The 24,743-nt window shown below is 37.7% G+C and overlaps 1 protein-coding gene across 2 annotated transcripts in view; it reads right to left on the bottom strand.

The window, feature by feature from the left end:
* Positions 1-11,247, bottom strand: part of PIK3C2A (phosphatidylinositol-4-phosphate 3-kinase catalytic subunit type 2 alpha) — a 55,275-nt gene extending 44,028 nt beyond the window's left edge. The window contains exons 1-2 of one of the 2 annotated variants that reach the window (XM_087717346.1): positions 11,039-11,247; positions 74-191 (exon numbers count right to left, since the gene is read on the bottom strand). In XM_087717346.1, the coding sequence (XP_087573472.1) occupies positions 74-126 (53 nt within the window). In that variant the 5' untranslated portion in view covers positions 127-191; positions 11,039-11,247. Of the gene's footprint in view, positions 1-73; positions 192-11,038 lie in introns of those variants that run through there. The other variant, XM_087717349.1, reaches the window with a different exon arrangement.
* Positions 11,248-24,743: the final 13,496 nt, after the last annotated feature.

The following is a 24,743-nucleotide window of genomic DNA, read 5'->3' as shown; positions in this document are numbered from 1 at the left end:
ACCAAGCTCCAGCTACTTGCACTTACGGCTAATATGAAAGAAAGTGCCTTCTGTTCATCCACTCATAGCTTACCTGTCAGGGGTGATTCTGCTTAAGGCCTTTAGGGAAGCAGGCTGGGTTGTCATCACAGAGTTCTAGCTTTCTTCCATTATTCCCACCAAAGCTGGGCAGACTGAAGGAATGTGTAATACTAGGATTAAGCAAAATAATATGGTTCATGGAAAAATGGGGAAACATAGAATATATACCATATTTTTCAGAATATAAGACACACCATTTTCCCTCAAAAAAGAGGATGAAAATCTGGGTGCATCTTATACACTGAATACAGCATTTTTTTTGTCAACTGAAACCCCGCCCCCTTCACCAAATGGCCATGCATAGCCTTTAGGAGGCTTTCAGAGTGCTCCTGGGGGCTATGGAGGGCAGAAATGAGCGAAAAATGGACCGTATTTTGCTCAATTTTGGCCCCCCAGCCCCCAGCAGCACCCTCTAAGCCTCATAAAGAGTATTCATGCCCCTTTTTTGAAGAAAAAAAAACGGGCCCATTTTTGCAAAAAATGGGCCGTTTTTGGGAGGTCTGCAGAGTGCAAAAACTTTTTTTTTTAATTTGCCTCTTCAAAATCTTCGGGCATCTTATACTCCGGTGCGTCTTACACTCCGAAAAAATACGGTATTAGAAATATGACACAATCAATACTGCATATTGTATAAGTCATTGATTAGACATTCATAATTGTTCCTTAAATGAACCATCGATGTTAAAGAACTCTATGTGCTTTAGAATAGCCTTATTGTATCAGCACTGAATTCCACTTTGTTTCTTATTTTTTAAATCAAATTCATAAAGTGTTTAATTCAACCGACTCTGGTTAGCTTGCAACAACACCAGCCAATACCCCAATAATTTCAAAGAACAGAAGCCAAAAAGTAAAACAAATCTTTGTGATAACACAAAGATTTAAAACAAAAACCAATCCCCCCTTGCCAACTCTTCATCTACACTCTGGGAAAAGAGTCAAATTTTCAAAGCTCACTTAACGGACAGGAGTATTAGGGCAATGCAAACTTCTGGAAGGATGCCATTCAAAGAAGGCATGATTCCTTGGTCCCAAAAGATGACGTTTTTTCAAGGTGGGGTCCCAAAACATCCTCATAATGATGGTCTTTCCAATAGTGAGCAGATACAATGAAAGAAGGGCAGTCTCTCAAGTAATTGAGACATCATGAATGGCTTCGTAGATCACAGTCAACATCATAAATTTCACTCAAAACCTCACTGGTAGCCATCCTACTGGACTAGAATTTGCATTTAAAAAATCTACTAATTGGCTACAAAACCAGCAGATATAGCTATAAAAAGGCAAATTAAAATTTAAGATCTGCAAATATACTTTCCAAATAATGAAGCAATATTTCCATTTTATTCTACTCAGATCAGACCATACCTTGACTACTATTCTAAGCTCCAGGAAATACACTTAAGAATTTTTTTAAATGATACGGATTCAAAAACATGCAATGAAGATTTGGGGGGAGGGGGTTCCTATAAAAATAGATTATAGGCCATCTTTAGTCTTGAGAAGACAGAAGGGGGATATGACACTATTCTTTATGTACAAAAAAGGATTTGCTCAAGTCAAGAAACATCTTTTGTGTGTAAGACAGAAATTAATTCTGTAGATTTAAGTTACAGATAGATAGAAACCAATTAAATGTTAGGGAGAAAAAATACCCAATTATTAATACAGGTGACATGGTCCTCTTCAGTGAGGAGTAATTACATACTGGACAACCCATAGCATTTCCATACCTAGAAAGAAAAACAATGGCTACAGAAGGACAAAAAAAAAAACAAACAATGGGAGTAACTTCTGATCTCCTGTAGTATACCCCACTGAATTTCCTTGTGGGAAGTTGGCAGTGTGCATTGGAAATCTCCCTCCCTGTTTGTTCCTCACTCTCTTCTTTCCCTTCCTCTCTCTTTCTGTTCTTCCTATTTCTCCCTTCCTTTTCTTCTTCCTTCCTTCCTTCCTTTCCCAACAAGGCAAGTAAGTGGTTTCCTCCCTTCCTCCTTCCCCTTTTCCCTGCCCTCCCTCCCACTCTTCTCCCTGTTCCTCCCTTCCTCTCTGATTTTCCTTCCCTTCCCTTTCATTCTTCCTTCTCTTTCCAGCAGGCAGGTAAATGGCTACTGCTGATTGCAGGAGGGAGCAAGGGACGGCATGAGTGGCAGAGAAGGGAATACTGAAAAATGATGTTCAAATGATTGTATCAGCATGATGGCAGCACTGAAGCAGCCACGACTTCCCTAAGATTCTGGCAGTTAACCCATTTGATGTACCTGGGCTGAAAAGGTTTTGCCCTTTGAGGCACCATTTTGCTCAGTTAAAGGTTACAGGTATAAGTGTTTTAGTAGTATGTAGATATAATGCAAACAACAGTCAAACTTTGGAAAAATAACTCTGCAACTATTATGATATAAGCAGTTAGTTCAGAATCATATTATGAAAACAAGTAAGACTGATAGTATTTTTTTTATTTGCTGTACCATATCACCTGCCTCAGGAAAACCAGATAAAGAAGTCTGGCTTAAGAACAGCTGTTCACTTGTATAATTCTGGTAGTTAAAACAAGTAAATTACACACACACACACACACACTTCTTACTTTTATATTGCCGCAGATTTAATACTTGATGAGAAATCACTTCAGTATCTTTATGTAAAGGCAAATTATTGAAATTGTGCATCACACCGTCCTGATCATTAATACAACTCAGTGCTGGTCTAACAAACAGGTGATCTGTCTCTTCCAGTCCAAGATCTCCTACCTTTCCCAATGAGAAAAAGGGTTTTAAGTCTTTAAAGCATTGTGTTAGAAATTTCTACTAGAAGTAGAAAAATTTTCAGCACAGAAACAGCTCTAAAACTGAATGCTTTCGGAATTCTGCAAGATATAAAATAAATTGCCTGAAGTTATCTACCATAAAACTTGCAATTTATTTTATATCTTGCAGAAGGAGAACAAGAAGAACAAGCTTTTCAATTAAAAAATAAATCCTGACAAGAAGTTAATAAACTGGACTAGACTATCAGATTCAAATAGGAAGGAACTATTTTTGAGTATCCATTCAGTTTAGTTATGGAGCTCACTACACAATTCTGCCAGCAAGTCACACAGAACTGTTTAACAAAAAACATTCTTTATATGATAAAATATGTAATACACACAACTTCACATGCACATTCCAGCAAAGCTTGTTTTAAGTGGTAGTACTGGAATAGTCTCAAAAGGCGGCAGCATCTAGTTACCCTTGTCTGCCCTTGTCTAAAAGCAAGAATCGGCCTGGTTACAGAGGAGGCCTGGCTACTTGGATGAGAGATTATCAGGGAATATCAAGACTGCAGACTACATACACTAAGAAGTTGAAAAATAACCCAAATGAAAGTTATGTAAAAGTACTTCCATACTGTTGATAATAATATAATAAACTATAATAAATCCATGCATCTACATAATAAAATAATATAAATGCATGGATATGTCCATGAAGTTACCAGATACACATCCATGAACACCACCTACCAGTCAGAAAATACAATAAAAACTTTTTACTCTGACAACACAGGGAAAGACTCAACCACAGTTTCAAGTGGGAAACTGTGAGCATCCTAGGCCAAGCTAAATCAAAAACTGCTAGGGAATACCCAGAAACTTGGTATTCAGACAAATCAGCCATCAATAAACAAATAAACCACATTTATGCACCATTCAAAAAAATCAATGTAAAACTGAGAATGAAACAAAAACACATCCTCTCCAGCAACCAATACCTAGATAAGCAGGGATTAATACCAGATAAACAATCTAGACAAGAATACCCTAATCAAGGAACTTACATTATCAAAATTTTTATGCTTGGCACCACACATCCCCTTTATGACAGGGGTGGTGGTGGTGGTGCAACTACCTCACCTGCCTATCTCACCATCTCAGTCCCCCACCCACCCACCACAAAACTACTGTGGCCCTGGATTCCTTGGCCCGTTCCCTGCTTACTACTTCTTGCTCCAGTATGCTTGGAAGGCTCAGAGACATCTCTTGCCCCACTACATCCAGATCCACTCACCTTTGCCTTTTTGTACAACTGCTGATAGGTGAGCTAAGGCCAAACCAAGGCCTAGGCAGACAGCTAGCAAATGTGATGTTTCTGAAGGATAGAAAAAGGCTGTGTATCTAGCCTTCAAAACAATTGCAAGAAAGGAAGGGGGATTCCTGCAGCGGACCAGAGAAAGGAAGCTTGGATGCTGAAGATCTGAGCTTTCTTTCTCTAGCCCAGCATGGAGGTTCCCTTCCACCGTGACCCGTCAAAAGCGCGGACGACAAAAGCGCGATCGACAAAATCGCGCCTTTGACGTCATCACAGCGCGACGAAAAAGATCGAAAAATTCAAATAAAAATTAATAAAAATTAAATTAAAGCAAGCCGATTCACATAAAGGTAAGGGTTAGGGTTAGGGTTAGGGTTAGGGTTAGGGTAAGGGTTAGGGTTAGCTTTAGAGCGTTAGCGTTAGCGTTAGGGTTAGGATAAGGGTTAGCGTTACGTTTTTCGTTACTTTAACGGTTAGGTTTAGGGTTAGGTTTAGGGTTAGGTTAAGAGTTAGGGTTAGGGTTAGGTTTAGGGTTAGGTTTGGGGGGGTTAGGGGAAGGTTTTAGCTTTATTTTTACATTTTTTCGATCTTTTTCGTCGCGCTGTGATGACGTCACAGCGCGCTTTTGTCGAGCGCGATTTTGTCCTACGCGCTTTTGTGGTGGAACCCCCTTCCACACATGAAGGTCAAGGAAACTCCTGTGGTGAGCCAGAAAAAGGAAGCTCAGATCTCCAGGATCCAAGTTTTGTTTTTCCAGACCAGTGCAGACATTTCTTTCTTAATGATGCAGCTGGCAGCCAGGATTGCAGTCACTGAGCGAAGCATCTTGCTTAATAACCACAATAATTTACACTAGAAATTCTGGTCCCAAATGTAATCATAGGAAGAGGAGTATTTTGTGTATTCTATTAAGACTTTTATCTTTCTTTTTTTTCTTTTTAATGTAATTTTAAAGTTTTGGACTGCATCTAAAATTCACAGTATCAGCACACAGGCAACTGTCATACTTAATAAGGTACACAATCTAAAGTCTTTGAAAAACTTAAAAGTGATTTAACTTTCATAATATTAGAGGACTGGAAAGTGACTGGGCTATTTCTGTCCAGGAAATGTTATAGCTGGTGCACCAGCTTCAATCAGTGAATAGCACTGGAAATTGCATAAGCTAATTGTTTGGCTAGCAACAGTGCTCAGTGTCTCTGAACTGCAATTCTAAGGATAACAGCTTAACTGGATTACTACTCAATTAAAGATCCATTTTATGAGGGCTGATTTTCAGTTTATGGACCTTTGTCTCCTTTCTTACCAGTATTATTTTCTAGATCCTGGGCAACTAGGAACTCAACTATGTATCTACAGTGATCACTCCAAGTGGATGTAAACTTTGCAAATTTACTTTTTCTATGAATTTTCTCTAATATACATAAAAACACACAGGGCTCAGCTCTCAAAGTAATTTTATGCAGTGAACAGGGCAAGGCTGAGATAAGATCTCCCCAACTGTTCCTTTGGCATTTCTCAACATGGCATATGCCATTGGTCAAGCCAGCCTCAATGTGCCCAGCACTTTCTCCCAGTTGTTGCCACTAATAGATAACTGCTACAAATATTTGTGTCCCAAACTTCTATCAACAGCATATTACAAAATCAATTTTTGCTTATTGTCATCTCTTACATTCATTTAATTAGAATTCTGCTGTATATTTTCCTAGGTAGTTTTTCTAATCACTCACAGTACTTATTTATGAAGCCCTGGACAACTTATTTCAACAAAAAGCAAGTTTCTTTTAGTTTAACAAGATTTATTGAAAGATAGAAGGAAAGAGGTACAGGATTCTCAACAAATGAACTGGTTTCACTTTAGACTCCAATTTATCTTTTAGGTGGCTAAAGTGGTTTTTTTAAAGCTTTTTACTCATAGTCTTAATATAAACTGGTGAAAAGGCTCCAGTTTTCTTAATGGATAACCGAGGAATGTCCAGTAGTCAGCATGTGAATGTCTCTGAACACAGCATTATACTTTCCCTTTGTGTGGGGGAATAATAACAGCATTCTTCCAAGTATCAGGCACAAATGCATCTTCATATACATGTGAAACAAGTTGTAAGTCCTTCCATCCTTCAACCAGATCAATATTTGAACATCTCCAATTACACTATTTCTGCTGACTTAATATTTTTCAACATTCTAATAATATTTATCACTTTTCTTTTAGTGTTCTTTTTTTCTTGGACACTAACTTTGAATTTGTTTCAATTCCAGCTTTTGAGATTATTATTATTTCCATGCAAATCTCTAAACCACTCCTTTGAATATTCTCTCATTTTGGTTTCATCTCAAGTCATTTCATCATTTTTATTTTTTAATTGCACTCACTGTGTTGGAAACTCCTCAGATTGGTCCTTTCATCCATTTCCAATGTTTTGTTAATCAAAGTTGCTTTGCATTTTCCCTGTCTCTTTTAAACTTAAATTATTTCATTACAAGTCTTTTTTTTTGTGACGCTCATGTGTTTCATCTTTTTTTCTACAGCAATAATGTACATTTAGCCTTAGCCACAGCCCCTTTACTTTGTTATAACACTAAGCATCCTTGTTCATGCTTCCATCCTTTCCATTACCATAATTCTACATAGTTCTGTGGCACTTTGTGATGTAATTCTTTTCACTCCATTCCAAACAGATTCCAGATAATGCTTTCTTATAAACTACCTTCAATTTATTCTGTTGGGAGTTTAATCTATTCTTCAATATTTTTTAAAGTATGACACATACTTCCTTTCCCAAAACAATTCTACTTTAATTTCTTTCCTTTTCTTCCAAGTCCATTTCTTTGCCACGATCCACCTTCAGAATGTCTCATCACCCTGTTTCCTTCAATAATTATATCAATATTTTATCATTAAAAATAAAGTAAATTGTAACTTCAGATTTGCTTCAGATTTACCATCTGTACATACGAATAGATTTATGTTTAAACCACATATTCAGAGCAGAACATTTTCTAAGCAGACTGCTAATCAACATTCTCAATAACTCACACACAGGAAGTGAATATACAGGTTATTTGTTCATTCTCTTCCATAAGACCAGACTACTGTCATTTCGATCTATTACATCCTCTTCATTTTTTGTAATACCACAGATACATAGCATGCCTATTTTTCTTCCACTGCAGTTGTTCATTTGTGGTGTTCCTAAAGATTCCAAGATGCAATCTTCCACATGCTTTTATCAAATGTGCCAGTGATATTGACCTCCAGTATTGATCACTGTATCTTGTCAATTTCATATTGTATTTTTCAGGCAGACATGGAAGGTATAGATGAGGTTAACTAAATCAACCAGTGCCACGTGCAGTATGCCCTACTAACGATAATAGTACTGATCAGATTTGGTATATGCCACAATTGTTACTGAAGCCCAGTTTTCACAAAATGCAGATAAAAATCTTTAATGAAAATACCTTTCCAGCCACCATACTGACTTGCACTCAGGATATTTACATTAAGCATTTCTTATACTGCAATTCTCATCCAATGAAAGTAACAAAAATATTGCTAGCTCAACAGTGTTGCAGTGAGTTCAAGGAATAGTCTAATATAAGATACCCACTTGCCCAGCCCAAATAAAATAAAATATAACTTGTTATATCAACTACAGTGCCTGTCAACAAACTAGTGGGCTAGTGAGAGAAACTGACTCCAAGGCACCAAATGAATTCTGTGGCTGAGAATGAACTTCATCCTGGCCTGCTACAAGAGTAGTTCAATATTTTAACCACAACTGGTTGTTACTACCCGTGTTTCCCCCCAAAATAGGACTGGATCTTATTTTCTTTTGGATCTCAAAATAAGCAATAGGGCTTATTTTCAGAGGGTGTCTTATTTTTTTCCATGTACGGGAGATCCACTTCTTTGCCCCGCAAAGGCTTATCTCAGGGCCACCGCAGTTAGGCCATCCATGCCGTGACCCCTGCCTTGCCTGGTGGCCATGGCACCTCATTCAGCCTCATGCTCTGTCGCAGCTGCGAGCAAGCAGAAGTGGGCTGGCAGCCATGTGACAACCTGATGCACATGGTTGCTGGTGCTGCTGCCATGAGGGTGTCGGGGTATGCATGGCCTGGCTGCAGAGGCCCTGAGGTAAGCCAGTGCAGGGCGCATCGGGCAGCTCCACTCCTTGTCTCATGTCCACGACACCACAAGCAACCAGATGGAATGGGCGGGCGGGCAGCTGCGCAAGCTCTTAATTAGAACTTATTTTGGGGGGTAGGACTTATATTAGGCAAACGCATAAAAACGTGCTAGGTCTTATTTTGGGGATAGGTCTTATTTTCAGGAAAACATTGCATATTACATTGAATCATGTTGTTATTAAATTATATTAGCTACTCAATCAAAGGAAGAACGTCTGCGTATTATGTCTAACTAAAGTTTTGTTAATTGTAAAAAGTTTCAAATCCCTTTACCATTTTCTCTCTTTTCTCTTCATACAACTGCTATGTGTATACATCACACTCTTATCCTCAGGACCATTCTTTATGCAACTGAGGCAGCAGGCTGTGGCCCACAAAGCTAATGTGTGAATAGACAAATTCATCTTTCAAACTCTTTTGTTTGATACTCTGATACTACGATACTTTGTTTCATTTGGAAGATGGACCTCAATTTTTCCAATTTGCTCTTTACTGTTTGTAAAACAGTGATGAATAATGAAGCAAATGCAAAAAAAATAATAGTTTTTTAAAAAATGATAATCTTTTGACAAACTGACATATGGGTAAACCCAAAAGCCACTGTGAATAAAAGAGGAACAGCAAGGTGCTATGGCTTAGTGATGGAGGATACTGTTTGAATGCAGAACGTTCAAGGCTCATTCTAAGGCAAATATGTGCAGGGCTGGAAGGGATAATTCCTTTTTTCAAACATTTAAGGGCCACTGCCAATTAATACAGAATTAAATAGACTGACAATCTGATTCAGCATAGGCCAAGTTTATGACATCAGAACATTCAAATAACAAACTCAAGCTACTATGGTTACACAGTGGTTTTCTGATAACATGGCAAGACCTTCAATTTTACAGCAGTTAAGTGGCAGGAGTAGCATATGACATGAAAGTCTGCCACAAAGGACAATGGAATGTGGTGGGTGGAGAACAAAATTCCTAGGGGATGGAAGGGGGGGGGAGGAAGAGAATCTGGTACAATGATATGTAAGATATACAGTAAAAATTCACAGCAGAAAACTGGAGAAAATCTTAATTTCCTTCTCTAAAAGCAAGTATAAAAACTTTCACTTGTGTTTGTCCTTTACAGTTTGCTAAAGTGTAAAAGCAAGACGAAATAGGTTTTGATTCTACAAGAACCAAAGCTTAATTTATTATATATTTTAAACTAAAATGAACAGCAATGCGTTTTCAAATATATGGTTGCAATGAACTAGTTTGTTTTCATTGTACATACTAAATATAAAAATACATTAAGTTTAGCTAAGATGCTCAAAAAATTGTATTTCTGTATTTATATATGCATTGGAACTTGGGACAGAACTGCATATAAATGCTTTCTTGTGCCTCTTAAAAAGACATTAACATATGCCAGCGCAGTTTCCATTCTTTTCCATTAAAACCATGCCAGTTTCCTCAATTCAATAGTCTTGTAACAAGAAGTGGATTGCATTCAAATCACAACTGCAAGAAGGAAGCTATGGTTATACATTCGTAATATAGCTTCATATACAGAGGCTAGTAACTATGAGAACTGAAAATAACTATATACCTTTTCACATTACAAAATGATCACCCATATCTGAAAAGTCTGAAGCATTTCAGCAATGTATTTTTAAGTTCAAAAAATACTTTTAAATCACGACATTCCAAGAAATAAAATTATTTCAGCTTCTAAGTCAAACAAACTGAAATATGTTAACTTTTGGGACCCTATAAGTAATGAATGAGGATCCCTTATATAGCTTGTATTTACAAAACAGTATCAATGCTACAATTCTATGAACATCGTTTTGTTAGAACAAAAATACCATGCATAGATTAACATGGATGGGGCGAGGGGAATGCTGGTGTTTTAAAGTATATCCCGAGGAACTATTATTATTGGTCCATCTTATGAAAGCCTTTTGGCCTTTTCTGTCTTTCTTTCGTTTGATCATTGGCAAGATATCAGCACCATTACAACTGCTGCCCAAATACATGATGTATACAGTAGTTACCTCCCCATCTTCAATCTATGCCTCTCAATCTCCCCAAGGATGCCCATTTACCCTATTTATTTATAGATCCCAACAAATGCAGAGCTGTGGAAACAGGCCTCGAGTACTCTCCAAAGGGAAGCAAAACAATCCTCTTGTTTTCGGTACCATGTACCGTAAACAACCTTCCACTGGTTAGAGTTTCCTGCTTTGCGAGGCCGAGGAGCCAAGGGGACTGTAGTCCAAATGCCCTCCTTATAGTTTGCAAGGAAGCTCCCTGAGTTGTGTACTAACTACTCAACCCTCCTCCTCCCCTTTTCCAGACCTGAAGCCCCAAGTAGGCAACTGTAAGCTCGGCGCCGGCGTTTACCAGCCTTTTCGCGTCCCAGCGGGCTGGAAGCCTCTAGCAGACTATCTCACGATTCGTTCCTGCCCTTCTTGGCCGGGTTAGGTGGGGAGGTCCGACTCAGGCCAAAGGGGGATAGCAAAACCAGGGAGCCCACCACCCAACTCCCCCCGTAGGGAACAGCCGAGAAGCCGGGAGGAAGCGAGGCCTCAGCCGCCGGGAAGAGAGGCGACCCAGAAACGCAACCCGCGTCCCGCAGCAGCCTGTCTCGCCTGGAGGAAGTCGGGGAGAGGAAGATTTCCTCGCTGGCTCACTACCCCTCCAAGCCTTCCTCACCTCAGCGCGCATCCATCCCAAAGTACCCGCCGCCGCAGCTCCTGCAGCCATTTCCCATAGTCCTCGCCGCGGACAAAAGTTATTGGCAAACCCCCTTCTTCGCTTTCGGCATCGCCGCCTCTTTGACTCTCCGTGCTAGGAGGGCTGGAGCAGCAGCCACCGCCGCCGCCGCCGCCACCGCGCTCACTTCCGGCTCTTGGAAGGAAAGACTGGCGGAGGGAGGGAAGATCGGCGGCAGCGGCAGCAGCAGCGAGAGAAGCGCCTTGCAAGCGCCGCGGGGTGGCTCTGAAACTCCTCCGAGGCGAGATCCGGGAAATGCGGCCCCACGTGGTTCCCCGCGAAGGAGTTACTCACGCCAACTTTCTCTCGGGTGGGAGGCTGGCGGCCGTCTTGTCGGCGCGGTGATTTTGAGCGAAGCTTCTCCTGATTACATGTGTGTGTGTGCTGAAAAGGCAACGAGGGATGGCTGCGTCTGCCTCGGAACGACGAACCAGCCAAAAACCCATTACCACCCGAGGGTTCGGGGGGGGGGGGTAGTGTGAACCCCGTTTATGGTTCGGTGTATGTCGTGTGAACTCTGGGAGAAAAAATGTGGGTCGCTTCAGCCAGCCATGGTAGTAGTCCCCAGGACTATGGTTGGGCAAACGCTATTTCTCTCGACTTAGCGTGACACACGTACCCGCGGTTAAGTCAATCAAGATTTTACTCAATCCAATTAATTGACACGCCGTAACTATTAAGCAATTACGTGGTTCCCTTTGCCGGAGAAGGACGTGCTAACTGGCCTGTTGTCGCTTAACGTTGCATGCAGATCAAGTCATGGGTTTGTTCAACAAACCATGTCTAAAAGGCCAACCTTATTATTCATAAATACATCCATAAACTCAGCCTAAGTGACGTTGCCTTTGTTTGTAAATCATGATTTACCTAACCCTATTTTTCTGATTACAAACATCATACATACTGGCTCTCACACTACTTGATAAAGTAAACAAAATAACCAAGCTCACTAAATTGTGTTCTTTTCAAACCTTACCTCCTTAATTAGTAAATTCTAAAGAAGCAGCACAATCAAGAACTGCTATAACTGCTTATTTTTTAATTCCAGTTTAGGAGGACAAGAGAATAATTCCTACTGTAATAATAAATCTTACACCAACTACTGTCTGACAGATTTTCCTTCAAAATAAGAGAAGCTGTATTGGTAGAAAAACACTTGATTCCACTGACCTGAAAGGTAAACCAATTTGCTGTTTGAAAAGCAGAGAAGGTTTTCAGATAACATAGATTGTTTTTGTCACAGTCTCACTTAAATAGGAAAAATTCAAGGTTTGTTTTTTTTAGGTCTGAAGAATTAATCATGGAGTTTCACCACCTGATTTTTATACAATTACCTATGTGGCTGTTAAAGGCACAGGAGGAACATTTATAACCATTTTGATTAGCTATCGTATTACATCATTCTTTATGTATGTACTTGTGATTGTTCTGGGAAGTACTTGGATATTGAACAGACTGATGTCACCTGAACACTGCCCTCTTCATATTCATCTGCCACACAGGCCACTCAGAATGTAACTTTACAGGTGACTCATAGTTCAGGCGGGCTTCACCTGTTTGTTCTAGCAACCCATGCATGTTTCATCAACTTTAGAACAGTTAAAAGTTCAACAGCTAACACTTCCGTATTGGGAAAAGAGTTTTTTTTTAAATTTCTGCTTGTTGCACAGCTTCCTTTCCCTCCTCACCAAAAAGGAACAAAAATAAGTCCTTACAAGTTTCCTTGAGATCCCCCCTTAACCTGAATCATTTTCTGCATTCCAAAAGTGGAATAATATTTATTGTTAACTAGAACTTTAATATTTTGGATTGAAATGACTGCAAACTGTAGAAGGAGCAGACTACGTATTTAGACGCTTCCCACTGGCTGGGTATTTCTTAAAACTGGTGATGGCAAAAGAGCAGTGGTATGACAGGGGCTGGATTTTATGCTTGCTTCCAGACAACATGACTTTTGTTCTTTAGGATGTGCTGTTTATGGCAGTATGTATGATGTGTTGGGACCAGGCTGAGGATGTCACCAATTTCTACTTAGGAAATTGCATTTTATGTAGCAATAAGAATGATACAATGGTTATTTCTTCTGTTCTCCAACCCTTGGTTCATGTCCCAAAAGGAGAATAGTAATTTATTTGGGTGTTATTCCCATAAGTAAAGAATATATCATTACTATAATTACTATAGATGTGACAGTTTGAACTTGAAGCATGTTAAAAATATTCTCTATTAAATCAGCATACAATCCTCTTATAACAAAATCTACTTGTTGTCACTTGGACAATGCGCTTTAATATATTATTACAGTACTATTCATTTTAATGCAAGTTATTACAATACTATTACGAACATAGAATCATAAGGTTGGAAGGGATCTTGGAGGTTTTCTCCAGAATTTCAGTATTGATTTCTGAAACGTAATGTCTTTATATCATTAGATTGTACTAAAATGTGGTAAATTACTGGGAAATTGCACAAATATGTGTGCAGGAATGCAAATGCAAGATCACTGAACCCTTGCAAATGGTACAGAAGGGGAAAAAAGCACTGAATGTACTCAAGGAAAGCTAAGCAAAAACAAAGGAAGAGAGATGAAGTAACACAAGTATAGCATTAAAGTATTGATTAAACAATGCATTTTTCCAGTTTGTTTAGCAAATAATTAAATAATAACATATATTAAACATTTGTGTGTGTGTGTATAGTGTAAATGTAATATATGTTTAATGTACCTATAAGTACCATTCAAAAATTCCCAGTAAAAATTATATACAAGAAAAAGGGGGAAACAGATTGCCATTGGTCTATAATTGATGTGATACGAAATATGATTGATTTAATTAAGTTAGTAGCATCAGTTACAATCTTTTCTCTCAGGATATGTAGACAAAACTAAAAATGAGATCTTTTTACTTCTGAAGATTTTATAATTGAGTGTATAAATTATAAATTAATTGTTTTATAAAATTTAAAATAAAGCCTATATGGTAATATTTTCTGAAAATTAATCTATCCTAAAACTATTGTGTGTTATTCTATTTAGGCAAACATAGCCACTAAACTGTACATTAATACTTTAAAAATAACAATATTATACAAGCCAGAACTCCATACAGTTGCCTTCCGTAAAGCCACTAAGTCCTGGCTGCTCCGGCAGGCCGGGGGGGGGGGGTGATGAAGTATCCAGCCTCACGGTAACTATGAATGTTGTGTGTATTTTAAACTGTTGTTTGTCTTATTTATTCCCTTCCCCTTTGTATTGTAAGCCGCCCAGAGTCCTTCGGGAGTGGGCGGCATACAAGATTAATAAACTATAACTATAACTAACTATAATTTGTAATATTATACACATTTATAGGGAAAAATGAAATTAAATAAATATATGGCTGAATAAGCATGTATAGGGCTAATATATGCCTGGGTAAACATATATAGGATTAATATCTGTAAAAATAAAAGACTACTTGACAACTCTTTTTAATCCCTAATTAAAAATGTGGCCAAAGTCAAACTTCCTGACATGTAATTAATATTGCAGGAAAACAATATTAGCATGAGATAACATCATTAATCAAGAATGTATCGTATAGAATGAGAACTTGATTATTTATTTGCATCTGCTTGTAGCACTGTTTATAAAATTAATAAATGCCTTCTAGCTGACATAAAATATTGATTAGTAAAATCAGACATATGAATATGTATGAAATATGACTACATTCTGCAGCCCATTTTTTAAAGTGAATATATTTTAAGAAATTTGTGATAAATGTGGGAAATATGTTCTATAATTGGGCAGAACAAGAAAAAATAGAACAAGAAAAAAAACCTTTATTATAAAATTTTATGCTATTTTTCTACCTGAAAATATTCTAAAACAGCTCTCAGGTTAGGTAATAAACATTCTTTAGATTTTTCCATTTGACCCACTTATTCAATAATACCAAATGAGTCATTCAAAAGAATACTTGCTGAGGTTATTTTTTATTCTCATATTGTCCATACCTCTTACAATCTTCTTTCCATATGTACACATTTCAGATTATGATTGGTCGTTCCGTGCCGAGTCACTACATTTTGAAAGCAGGAAATAGAGAAGCTTCAATCTCATTGGTTGAATACCTGTGTATATTCTTTTCCTAAAGGACACAAGAAGCAATTACTCATTTCATAATATGCCGTATTTAGACTGTCATTTGAAGATCTTCAGTAGGGATGAGATAATAATTTACAAACGAGACTCTTGATGAACTGGAGTTTATTACTTAACTTATTTATTAAAATTTATGTAATCTATGGCTCAACCAGATCCTGCTGGGCCACAACAGGTTGTTAAGTGAATCTGCCTTCCTCATTGACTTTGCTTGTCAGAAGTTGCAACGGAATGTGACCCTGGGACACTGCAAATGTCATAAATATGAACCAGTTGTGAAGCATTCGAATGTAAATCAAATCACCATGGTGATGCTGCAATGGTCATAAGTGTGAAAAATGGTCATAAGTCACTTTTTTCAGTGATGTAACTTTGAATAGTCCCTATATCACCTGTTGTAAATTGAGGACTACCTATATATTTATGACAGTTGCCATATCCTGAGGTCATGTGATCACCTTTTGCAATCTTCTAATAAGCAGTGTCAATGTTGAAGCCCAATTCATTTAACAACCATGTTATTAACTTAACAACTGCAGTGATTCACTTAACTATGGCAAGAAAGGTCGTAAAATGGGGCAAAATTCACTTAATTACTGTCTCACTTTGCAACAGAAATTTTGGACTCAGTTGTGGTCATAGATCAAGGACTACCTATATTGTGAAATAAAAACGGTGTTTTAATTTGCTGTACAGTAAATAGATGGCACAAAGAGGAAGGGATCAAGCTATTTTCCAAAGCAACTGAAGGCCAAACAAGGAATAATGGCTGGAAATTTAACAAGGAGAGAGTCAATTTGGAAATGAAGAGAAATTTTCTGACAGTGAGAGTAATCAACCCATAGAACAGCTTGCCTACAGAAACTGTGGGAGCTTCATCGCTGGAAGTTTTCAAGATGGACTGCCATCTGTCAAAAATGATGCCTAAAGTAAATAGTATATTGATTGAATATTAGAACATTTAAACTACACTTTTAAACAGTAAGTGCTAATTAAGTAGCTGATTTCATTACAGAAAATGATGTATAACCCTAAAAGAAAAGAGCACTGTAACAAAAATAACTCACATGACAAGGAGCTGTTGTATTTTATACCAGTTCATTATAATTTTAAATCATCTCTGAGTAGGAACATAGCTTTATCAAGACATCAAACATTATATCTTAGACATGATTATATTACAAAATCTTTTCATTTGAGCAGATCAGACAGGTGCATGTGTAAAGAACTGTTTGATGCATGGTTTGCTCATGTATATTACTAAGCACTGAGAACAACCTGTCTTTATAAAACTTTAAATAAAGCAAGGAAAAACATTATCATTTTACAACATGAATGGGGAGCAGTGTTAAAGGTGGAAAGTGGCAGGTAAGATGTAAAATAAGGCAAGTCTATTCCTTTTTTGCTATCTTTTTTTCCATACACTCCCCTGTTTTCTCTTTTAATCCATCTGCCAGCTATTTGGGTTTATCTTACTCCCTTTTCAATGAAAAAAAGAGAATACCACTCCTCATGTCGTCTTGTATATTCTTCCTTGCTCTTTCTAATTATTCACTCTGCCTCCATTCTCCTGGAGCAGAGAAATAGATCTATTCCTTTCCATTGCTTAATCTGCTATAATGGCAACATTATTGGGTTTTGAACAGGGGTGAAATGCTACTGGTTTGGACCAGTTCGTCTGAACCAGTAGTAAAATTGCTACCAGTTCACCTGAACCGGTAGTAAAAAAAAATGCTAGAAATTGTGCCACACAGCTAATTGTCGCACAGCTGATCGTGGGAACATTTTTTTTTACTTTTTAAAGCATTTTTTTACTACCAGTTCGTGTAAACTGGTAGCAATTTTACTACCAATCGTAGTTCCGTCAATCAGCTGTGTGACAATCAGCTGTGCCGCACAATTTATATTCACAATTTATAATCCTGCTTTCTAGCAAATCTAAATTGTGCGGCACAGCTATTCCCCCCCCCCCCCGCTGTTCTACTTACTTTGCAGACTCTGAAAAGGCTTCTTAACCCAGTGCGCACCCACGTATGCATGCGCACATGAAGCAAACCGGTAACACAGCGAACCGGTAGGAGACTTCAGAGCAATTCACCTCTGGTTTTGAATATACTAGAAGGTCAATCCAGGTCGAGTAAGCAAGGATGGGGGAAATAAAAATAGAAGATATAATGTCCTTTTAAATTTTAGTTTGTCTTTAAGGTTAAATAATTCTGAGTCAATTAAAAATGAGAAAGGGTGGGATGAAAGATATATATATATATAAGATTGTGCATTTGAAATTTATTTATTCATACATCAAATTTATATAGCTATCTCACATAGTGACTCTTCCTGGATAATATGCTTCTAGAATTGTTTCTCTTTTCCATCTTTAAGGTAAGTAGAGCATCTCAAACTTGATAATGTTTCAAATTTTTTAAAGATTTTAGAACCAAAATTAAAAGAGAGTTTGCTTTGAAAATAAGAGAGTCAAAGTAAAACTGTAAGTTCTAGATTCAAATCAATCTCTAGGCACAGAAACTCACTGATGAGGCTGCAATTCTCTCACACACAAAACCTACTTCACAGGATAATTGTGAAGATAATATTTGAAGAGAGAATTCTGTGCATGTTATGTTAAGCTCCTGGAGGAAAGGTGGAATATTTTGAACACCTAAATAAGGGCATAGAATACAGTGTAATATTCAGGATCCAAAGACTGTGTATATTGAAAGGACAGATAGATAGAGTGTATGAGAGATGGATATTGGAAAGCCCTTCAGATCATCTAACAGGTTTTAATACTATTTTCAAAAGTGTTTCCTGGATATTAAGAAAAAGCGTTTAAGAACAAAGTCCAATCAACAGTATTTAATATCCATCTCTCATTGCTTTATGAATGCAAAGTAAAGCACACTGATACAACACATCCAAACTTCAGTGTTAATAGGCTCTGAACTGGTAGTGAATGATCAGAAAAGAGATGTTGACAACTTGTTGACAGTATCAGGTATGATTGCAGTTGCTATAAAAAGGTAACTTCCACTTTTAGCATTATAAAGAAAAGAAAATTACCACTATAATAATGTCCTTAAATAAATCCATGGGAAGGTTATGTGTAGACTGTGGTTTAAAGTTCTGGTCAAAGTACTGGAAGAAGGGTAACAGTACAGATCTAGAAAAAGTCTAGTAAGTGTTGAATTATTAGGGGGGGGGGGTGTGCCACTCTCCTACAATAGCTAGACATTTTTTAAAAAATTAGGATAGGTGAAATATAAAAGTGGTATTTATCAAAACATATGTGATACAGATATCAGGAAGAGAAAGGGGAATTTTTCTCCTCTCTCAGTGTTAGAACTCAAGGTCATCAACTGAAACTAAGTACAAGGAGATTTAGACCAAACTGAAGAAGCAGCTTTGCTACATAGCACATAAATTGGGATTTTCTGCCAACAATTGTTGTAAAACAGCAGCCAGTTTGGATGATTTTTCAAGGGGACTATACAAGTTCAGGAAGGATCATGCTATCAGTATCAATTTACTACCTGAAATATTGATTGCTGGGATGGCTACTACTTCTAGCCCATTGGAGCTTATCCTTCATGTTTAATAAAGAATGCTGATCTATACGGTTTGAACCTCCAGATCTTACCTTATTTATTTTTTATTCTATATTTATTATTTTTTATAAATATGTTTTTATATTCATAATTTTTAGAAAATGAAAAGGTCAGCTAAGAATCTGAAGTTCTTTCTGCAATAACAATTTTAAGCATCCATCTAATCTCTGAAGTCAGTTATTAATATTCTATTAGTACTCTGTTCTCGTTTTAAAAATGTTTTCCCAACCTCAGGGCAATTGTGCATTCAGTTATTGAAAGAATTTATTCTCTGTGCTGGTTCATGTTTTGATAGTGAGATCATTTTGATCCTTGACAATATTGATATATTACTATATTGCTTTTAAAAAAAGTTTAGTGGAGGTTTCATTAAACCATTTATTTCACAAAAAGATGGTATTATTTTGTGGTTCTTTTAGAAAGGGACCCTACTGGCTCACCTTTCCTGGCTGGCTGAGACTTTGGAAATGACTCTTTCCATTTAGGTTTCCTGTTTCTTGAGATTAGATTCCCAGTGGATATTCTGAGGATTAAAATGGGTGGGGTTGACAGAGCAGCATTTATTAAAAAATAGTGTGGACTTGAAGGAGGCCAATGTCAGACCAAGAGGACAAACCCTATTCATAAAAATATTTGTACGTATACACTATTCCCTGCCATAAGAGAGATGGCCAAACGCATAAACATCCAAATATAAATTGAAAAAGGCAAAATTCCATAAGCATCTGAAGCTATACATTTGAGCACTTGTACAGCAATATTGGCACTTAAAAAAAAAGATTCCATTGATGCTGGATAGTTTTGCTGTGTAATTCATGACCTTGACTGTTGCACTTTGTTTTCTCACAAACAACTTTATTATTATTTTTGTTGTGGCTCCCATAAATATTTGGTGAGATAAGATGGTGTACTGCTTATGAAAGTAAAAATACAGAAATAGAGAGCATAAGTTTTTCTCATTTATCATTTTTTGTGAATGATAGCAAATCCCAGAAGTGCTTTTTTCAAAAAGCAACTGGATTTTCTTGTTTTTTTCTTTGAAAATGTTTTGCTTTTCATTCGAGAAGCTACTTCAGTTCATGATGAGAAGCTAAAACATTTCAAAGAAAAAAACAGGGATGGGTTCCAGCTGCTGCTACTGCCGGTTTGCTCAGGGACGCGCTGCACCTGTGCATGCACAGTACCCCCCCAAAAAAATGCTATGCATGCACAGAAGCCTATGGCACCACTGAGACAACCGGTTGGGGGGCGTGGCAGGCCAAGTTACTACCTACTCAGCTGAACCGGTCCAAACCGGTAGGAACCCACCTCTGGAAAAAAACCAAGAAAGTCCAGTTGCCTTTTACAAAAGCACCTTTGAGACAACCACGACCTGGATGTTTGAGAATTTCCAGACACAAGATTGTAAACTACTGTGTATTTGTTAACTGTATTATATTTGTGCATTAAATAAATGCTGAAATGTTGAAAGACAGAGAGCTCTGGAACATATTTACCTATTTTTTATTTTTAGAGAATTGCATATTTGTATAATGTACATTCAGTCAGAATATTATGGGCAACTCACACCGTATGCATTATTACCTAGAACTATTGGTAATTGTGTATTGTTTATTTGACATTATTGTGCCAAATACTATTCCTAGTCCTTTAGCCAATGTAGAACTGACATGAATGGAAAATATACATTTCCCTTAAAATAATCAGATCTTTCCATCTGGGATTTCTAAGAAATAAATAAGTTTATGCATAACAGTATACATTGTACTGTATATACAATTTATATTTATGGTGGGGAGGGCATGCAATCAGTCCTGTAGTGTAGATCGAATAGGAAGTATCAATGGTTGTTATATTGAAAACTCCAGTAAACAACCTATAGAATTAATTACATGAAACTCAGTGGTGGTATGCTGCCAATTCGCACTGGTTAGGGCAAATTGGTAGTGGCGGCGGTGCAAGGCTGTGCCCACCCAGCCAGACATCATCAAGGCACATCTGCGGAAGCGCTCCCACTACTGAACTGTTAGTGAAGAAAATAGAATACCATTACTGATTAAACTAATGTACATTTTTACAAACACATTAGATATTTGAGCAATATTTATCTGCCAATTCTTAAGCATGCTAATCGTTACAGATACCACATATAGCTATTTTGAAATAATTCCTAAATGTATTGGGAAGCGAATCGGTAATCAATGTATAATTTTCTAACAGTTCAGATATCTCGTTAGGACAAGTATAACTGTTCATATTCTGGGATGTATATTTATTCCACATTTAAATATTTATTTTCCCTGTGATTGATGCCTGTAGAAATGAAGCAAGAATCAATGGAATTGAAGCCACATTTCTTTCTTTGACATTTATCATTGCTATAATGTGTTTTAAATAGTTTAATGTCACATTTGAGAGCATTAAGAAGTTGCTATGACTCTAAGACTAAGTCCCCTTACATATATTTCTTGCAGAACACCTGTGTCTAAATTGAGTCGTGTGCCTTCATTAACAATGCAGTTTTGTTGTCTGAAAATTCCATCTCTAGCAACCTTGCTGAGTTGATGGGGTGAAAGGTGAAGGTCTTACTATTTTGGGAACTCTTGGAGTCACTACATCTTTGTCCTGCCTTTTTTCCTTGCTTTAGTTTCTTTTTCAAAGTAAACCGATGACAGAAATTGTACTTGATAGTCTGTGAATACCACTGATACTTTCCCTGTGATTACAAAGGAAATATGATGTCTGAACACATTCTAAAATAAGCCTAATTTTCAGGAACAAACAGCAAATTTCTTAGCAACAGATACGTGGTACAGTTTTGCCAAATTTGATTTCCTTCTTTGAGAAAGGGAAAATACCTGGCACAGGTTCCAAATTCTTTACTCTCACTGGAAAATCAATTATAATTTCCTGTAACTGGTTACAAAACAACTGGAAAGACTATTTTACAAAGATTATTGACAATAGGTTTTTCCTTTCCTTGTAATAATAGTACCAGGAGAAGTTAGTATTAAGGTGTTGGAAAGAAAATCTATCTGATTCAGTTCCAAGCTAGGAGAAAGATGCTGGAAACAACATGGAGGCTGATTGGAAAGGAAGTTTATTGAAGAATAAAACCACACACAAAGACAACATGCCACTGAACAATTAACTAGATGAGTGCCAGGATTTTTATACAGGTCTTGAAATGCTGCTGGTGTGTGTGTGGAGTTGTGTAATGAAGGGGCTTGTGTTCTGAAAGGGTGTTTGGAAATTCCTACTGTGGCTAATAGCTTTTGTTCTGTACTGGATCTTGGGTGAGGGGCTGCTTTCTAATCCTACCATTCTGCTTTTGTTAGCTGTCAAATTTTGCTGCAAGAAGTTTCAAAATATGCTGTCTTGAATGGGCTTCTGCTGGCAGTATTTGTTTGGCTTATGAATGGAGTCATCTAAATAGTTGACTTCCTCTTTTAATAAGCTCTTTATATCCTCAAGTGCTGCCATCTGCTGTGGGCTATTAAGAAAGACTGGGGACTTATTTCTGCCTCTAAAAACCTGCCTCTAATGTTTCTCCATTTCTCCTTTAGGGAAATATAATATTCTGCCTTTTTTAATATCTGCCTTTCCAAAATATTTCATTCTTTTTAAGGGGCTTCCCACAAAGGTCACATATTATATGGATGGGATAACATTTATTGCAGTATACTATTAAGGATCTTAATATATGTATATTATTTCTTCAAAGATATGGTAGCCCAGAGTGGTAAGAAATTGTTGACACTAGCTTGGAACCCATGCATTTCATTTTCCTCTGACCTCACAATTTATAATTCCTTCAACCATGCTGTTGTAAGAGAAAAAGAGTTCAGGCAGGAAATTCTTGATTCCACCCAGATATAATTAATAGTATTACCATTTAATGAATAAATCATATAGTGAATGTTTTCACATCTTAAAATCAAACAAGCCAATCACATTTTAATTGTGTAAATTTAAATTGTTTAAGTTATCATTCAGTATATTATATAAATCTCAAACTGGATTAATTCCTTTGTATGGAACCTTTGCAAAGGATAATCTAAACTGATATTTATAATGTTCTTACATAACTTTCCCTCAAAAGGCAAAGTAGTTCCTTTTTTTCTTTGCAGTGACTAAAATGCAGGCTAAAATGACTAAAAGTAGTCATGAAAAAGAATGTTTTCCCAGCAGCATAGTATTTCCCCCCCAAACAATTTCATTTTATCTTGTCTAAAGAATTAACCAACACTCCAATGCATTTATGAAAGGTATTGTGTAGAAGGAAATAGTCCTATTAATGTTACTTCTTCAGTTGTCTATGAAGAGCCAGGAAATTGACAATTTATAATTTATTTTTTTTCAGTTACACAAAATGTTATTTTTATTACTGTAAATTATGTTTAGGGTATAATTCTGTCCTCTGTTCCAGAGACTATAGGAATTTCAGTATCTCCCTCCAAGATAAGCGACAAAAGGGTGGCAATTGTGTGGGATGGGTGGGGCTAAGAATTTGATTGACAATGAACCCTCCAACCACCTGCAGGACAAAGATTAATTGTCTAGCTAGGCCATCCACAACATTCAACCCTATAAATGCATAGTTTTTATTAAGGTTGGTTATAGTAGCCAGATGTTCACACTGGATTTGGCACCTTTGTCCACCTAAGAAGTCCTTACCAAGAATCTAAAATAACCAGAAGTTGTTTGATGGTATTTGTTTTATGATATTTGAAGAAAAAACAACAGAGCCTTGTCACAACTTTATCATGTGATGTTCGTCCAAAGAGGACCTTGACATCTAACAGATTGTGGGCTGTTTACGATGTGTCTGCAGGTGGCTGGTAAGGCCTATACGGGCACAAAACGTTCTGCCATATGTCGGGGAGACATGTGTGGGCGCCACTGTTGCAGCATTTGTAGCTCTGGCTTTGCGAAGTGCTCGCTTCTCTTGTGCTATGGTTGTTCTTCTATCCTCAGATGTCTCGCAGCCTATACTTTATCAAATATAATATACTTGAATCCATGCATATTTGCTTCAGTCCACTTGGTGTGCTTCCAGCTCCCTAGCAACTTTACTGGGAATTGAAATTCCACAATTTACAAAATAACTAGAAAAGCAGATTTTCAGCACGACATACAGTAAACCTGTTAGCCCTTAAACTACCCTCGTTTCGCTGAGGCATAGTAAGTAGAAAAAAAGATTCTGCAGAGTTCCATGAAGCTGATTTGCTGCAGGACTAGCATATCTGAGCTGCAAAACCCCCAGATTTCTACATGACGTTTTCCTCTTCCGTTCAGTGGCCAACCGGATTTCTGCAGTCCAGACAATGATAAGCCCTGATGTCTCCGTTCCAGTGCTACAGATTGGAGCGTTTATTCCAATTGGCGATGTTGTTTTTATGGTATATTCCAGATGCTAGATAGTGCATTCGACAGCAGGTTGCCCCATCCTTCCCTCCCCAATCCCTCATCCTTCCCTCCAAATAAAAACAAGCAAAGGGAAATCATCGGCACATTGTCAAAGGAAAAAAACCGCCGTTGGCTTTCCCTTTCAGATTCCGAAAACACACACAAACACACACCCGGTTAAGGCTTCTCCCATTGGCTCCTCTGCATTCCGTAGCTCCTCCTCCGGCTACCCTGCTCAAAGCAGTCGTGTCAATCAGGTTAAAAAAATAAAAAAAAAAAACCAAGCGCCGCCCGCTCTTATTAGCGCCACGTACCTTCCCTCGGCGCAACGCACCTTCATCGCTTAATTTCTCGTCGCGCAACCAAAATTGGTTGCCCGAAGTAGCCCAATCGTAGCCCTACGCGATTCCCAGAAAGGGGAGCGCTTCCGCCAATCCCGGCGCTGCAAAAGGCGGTACCTGTCACCATGGGAACGAGGAAC

This window comes from Thamnophis sirtalis, unplaced genomic scaffold (assembly GCF_051295495.1).
Source record: "Thamnophis sirtalis isolate CommonGarterSnake01/CBP01778 unplaced genomic scaffold, rThaSir2_p1.2 scaffold_1, whole genome shotgun sequence".
Taxonomy (NCBI): domain Eukaryota; kingdom Metazoa; phylum Chordata; class Lepidosauria; order Squamata; family Natricidae; genus Thamnophis; species Thamnophis sirtalis.
Note: the sequence above shows the minus strand (reverse complement) of the source record. Positions and strands in the feature narration are given on the sequence as shown.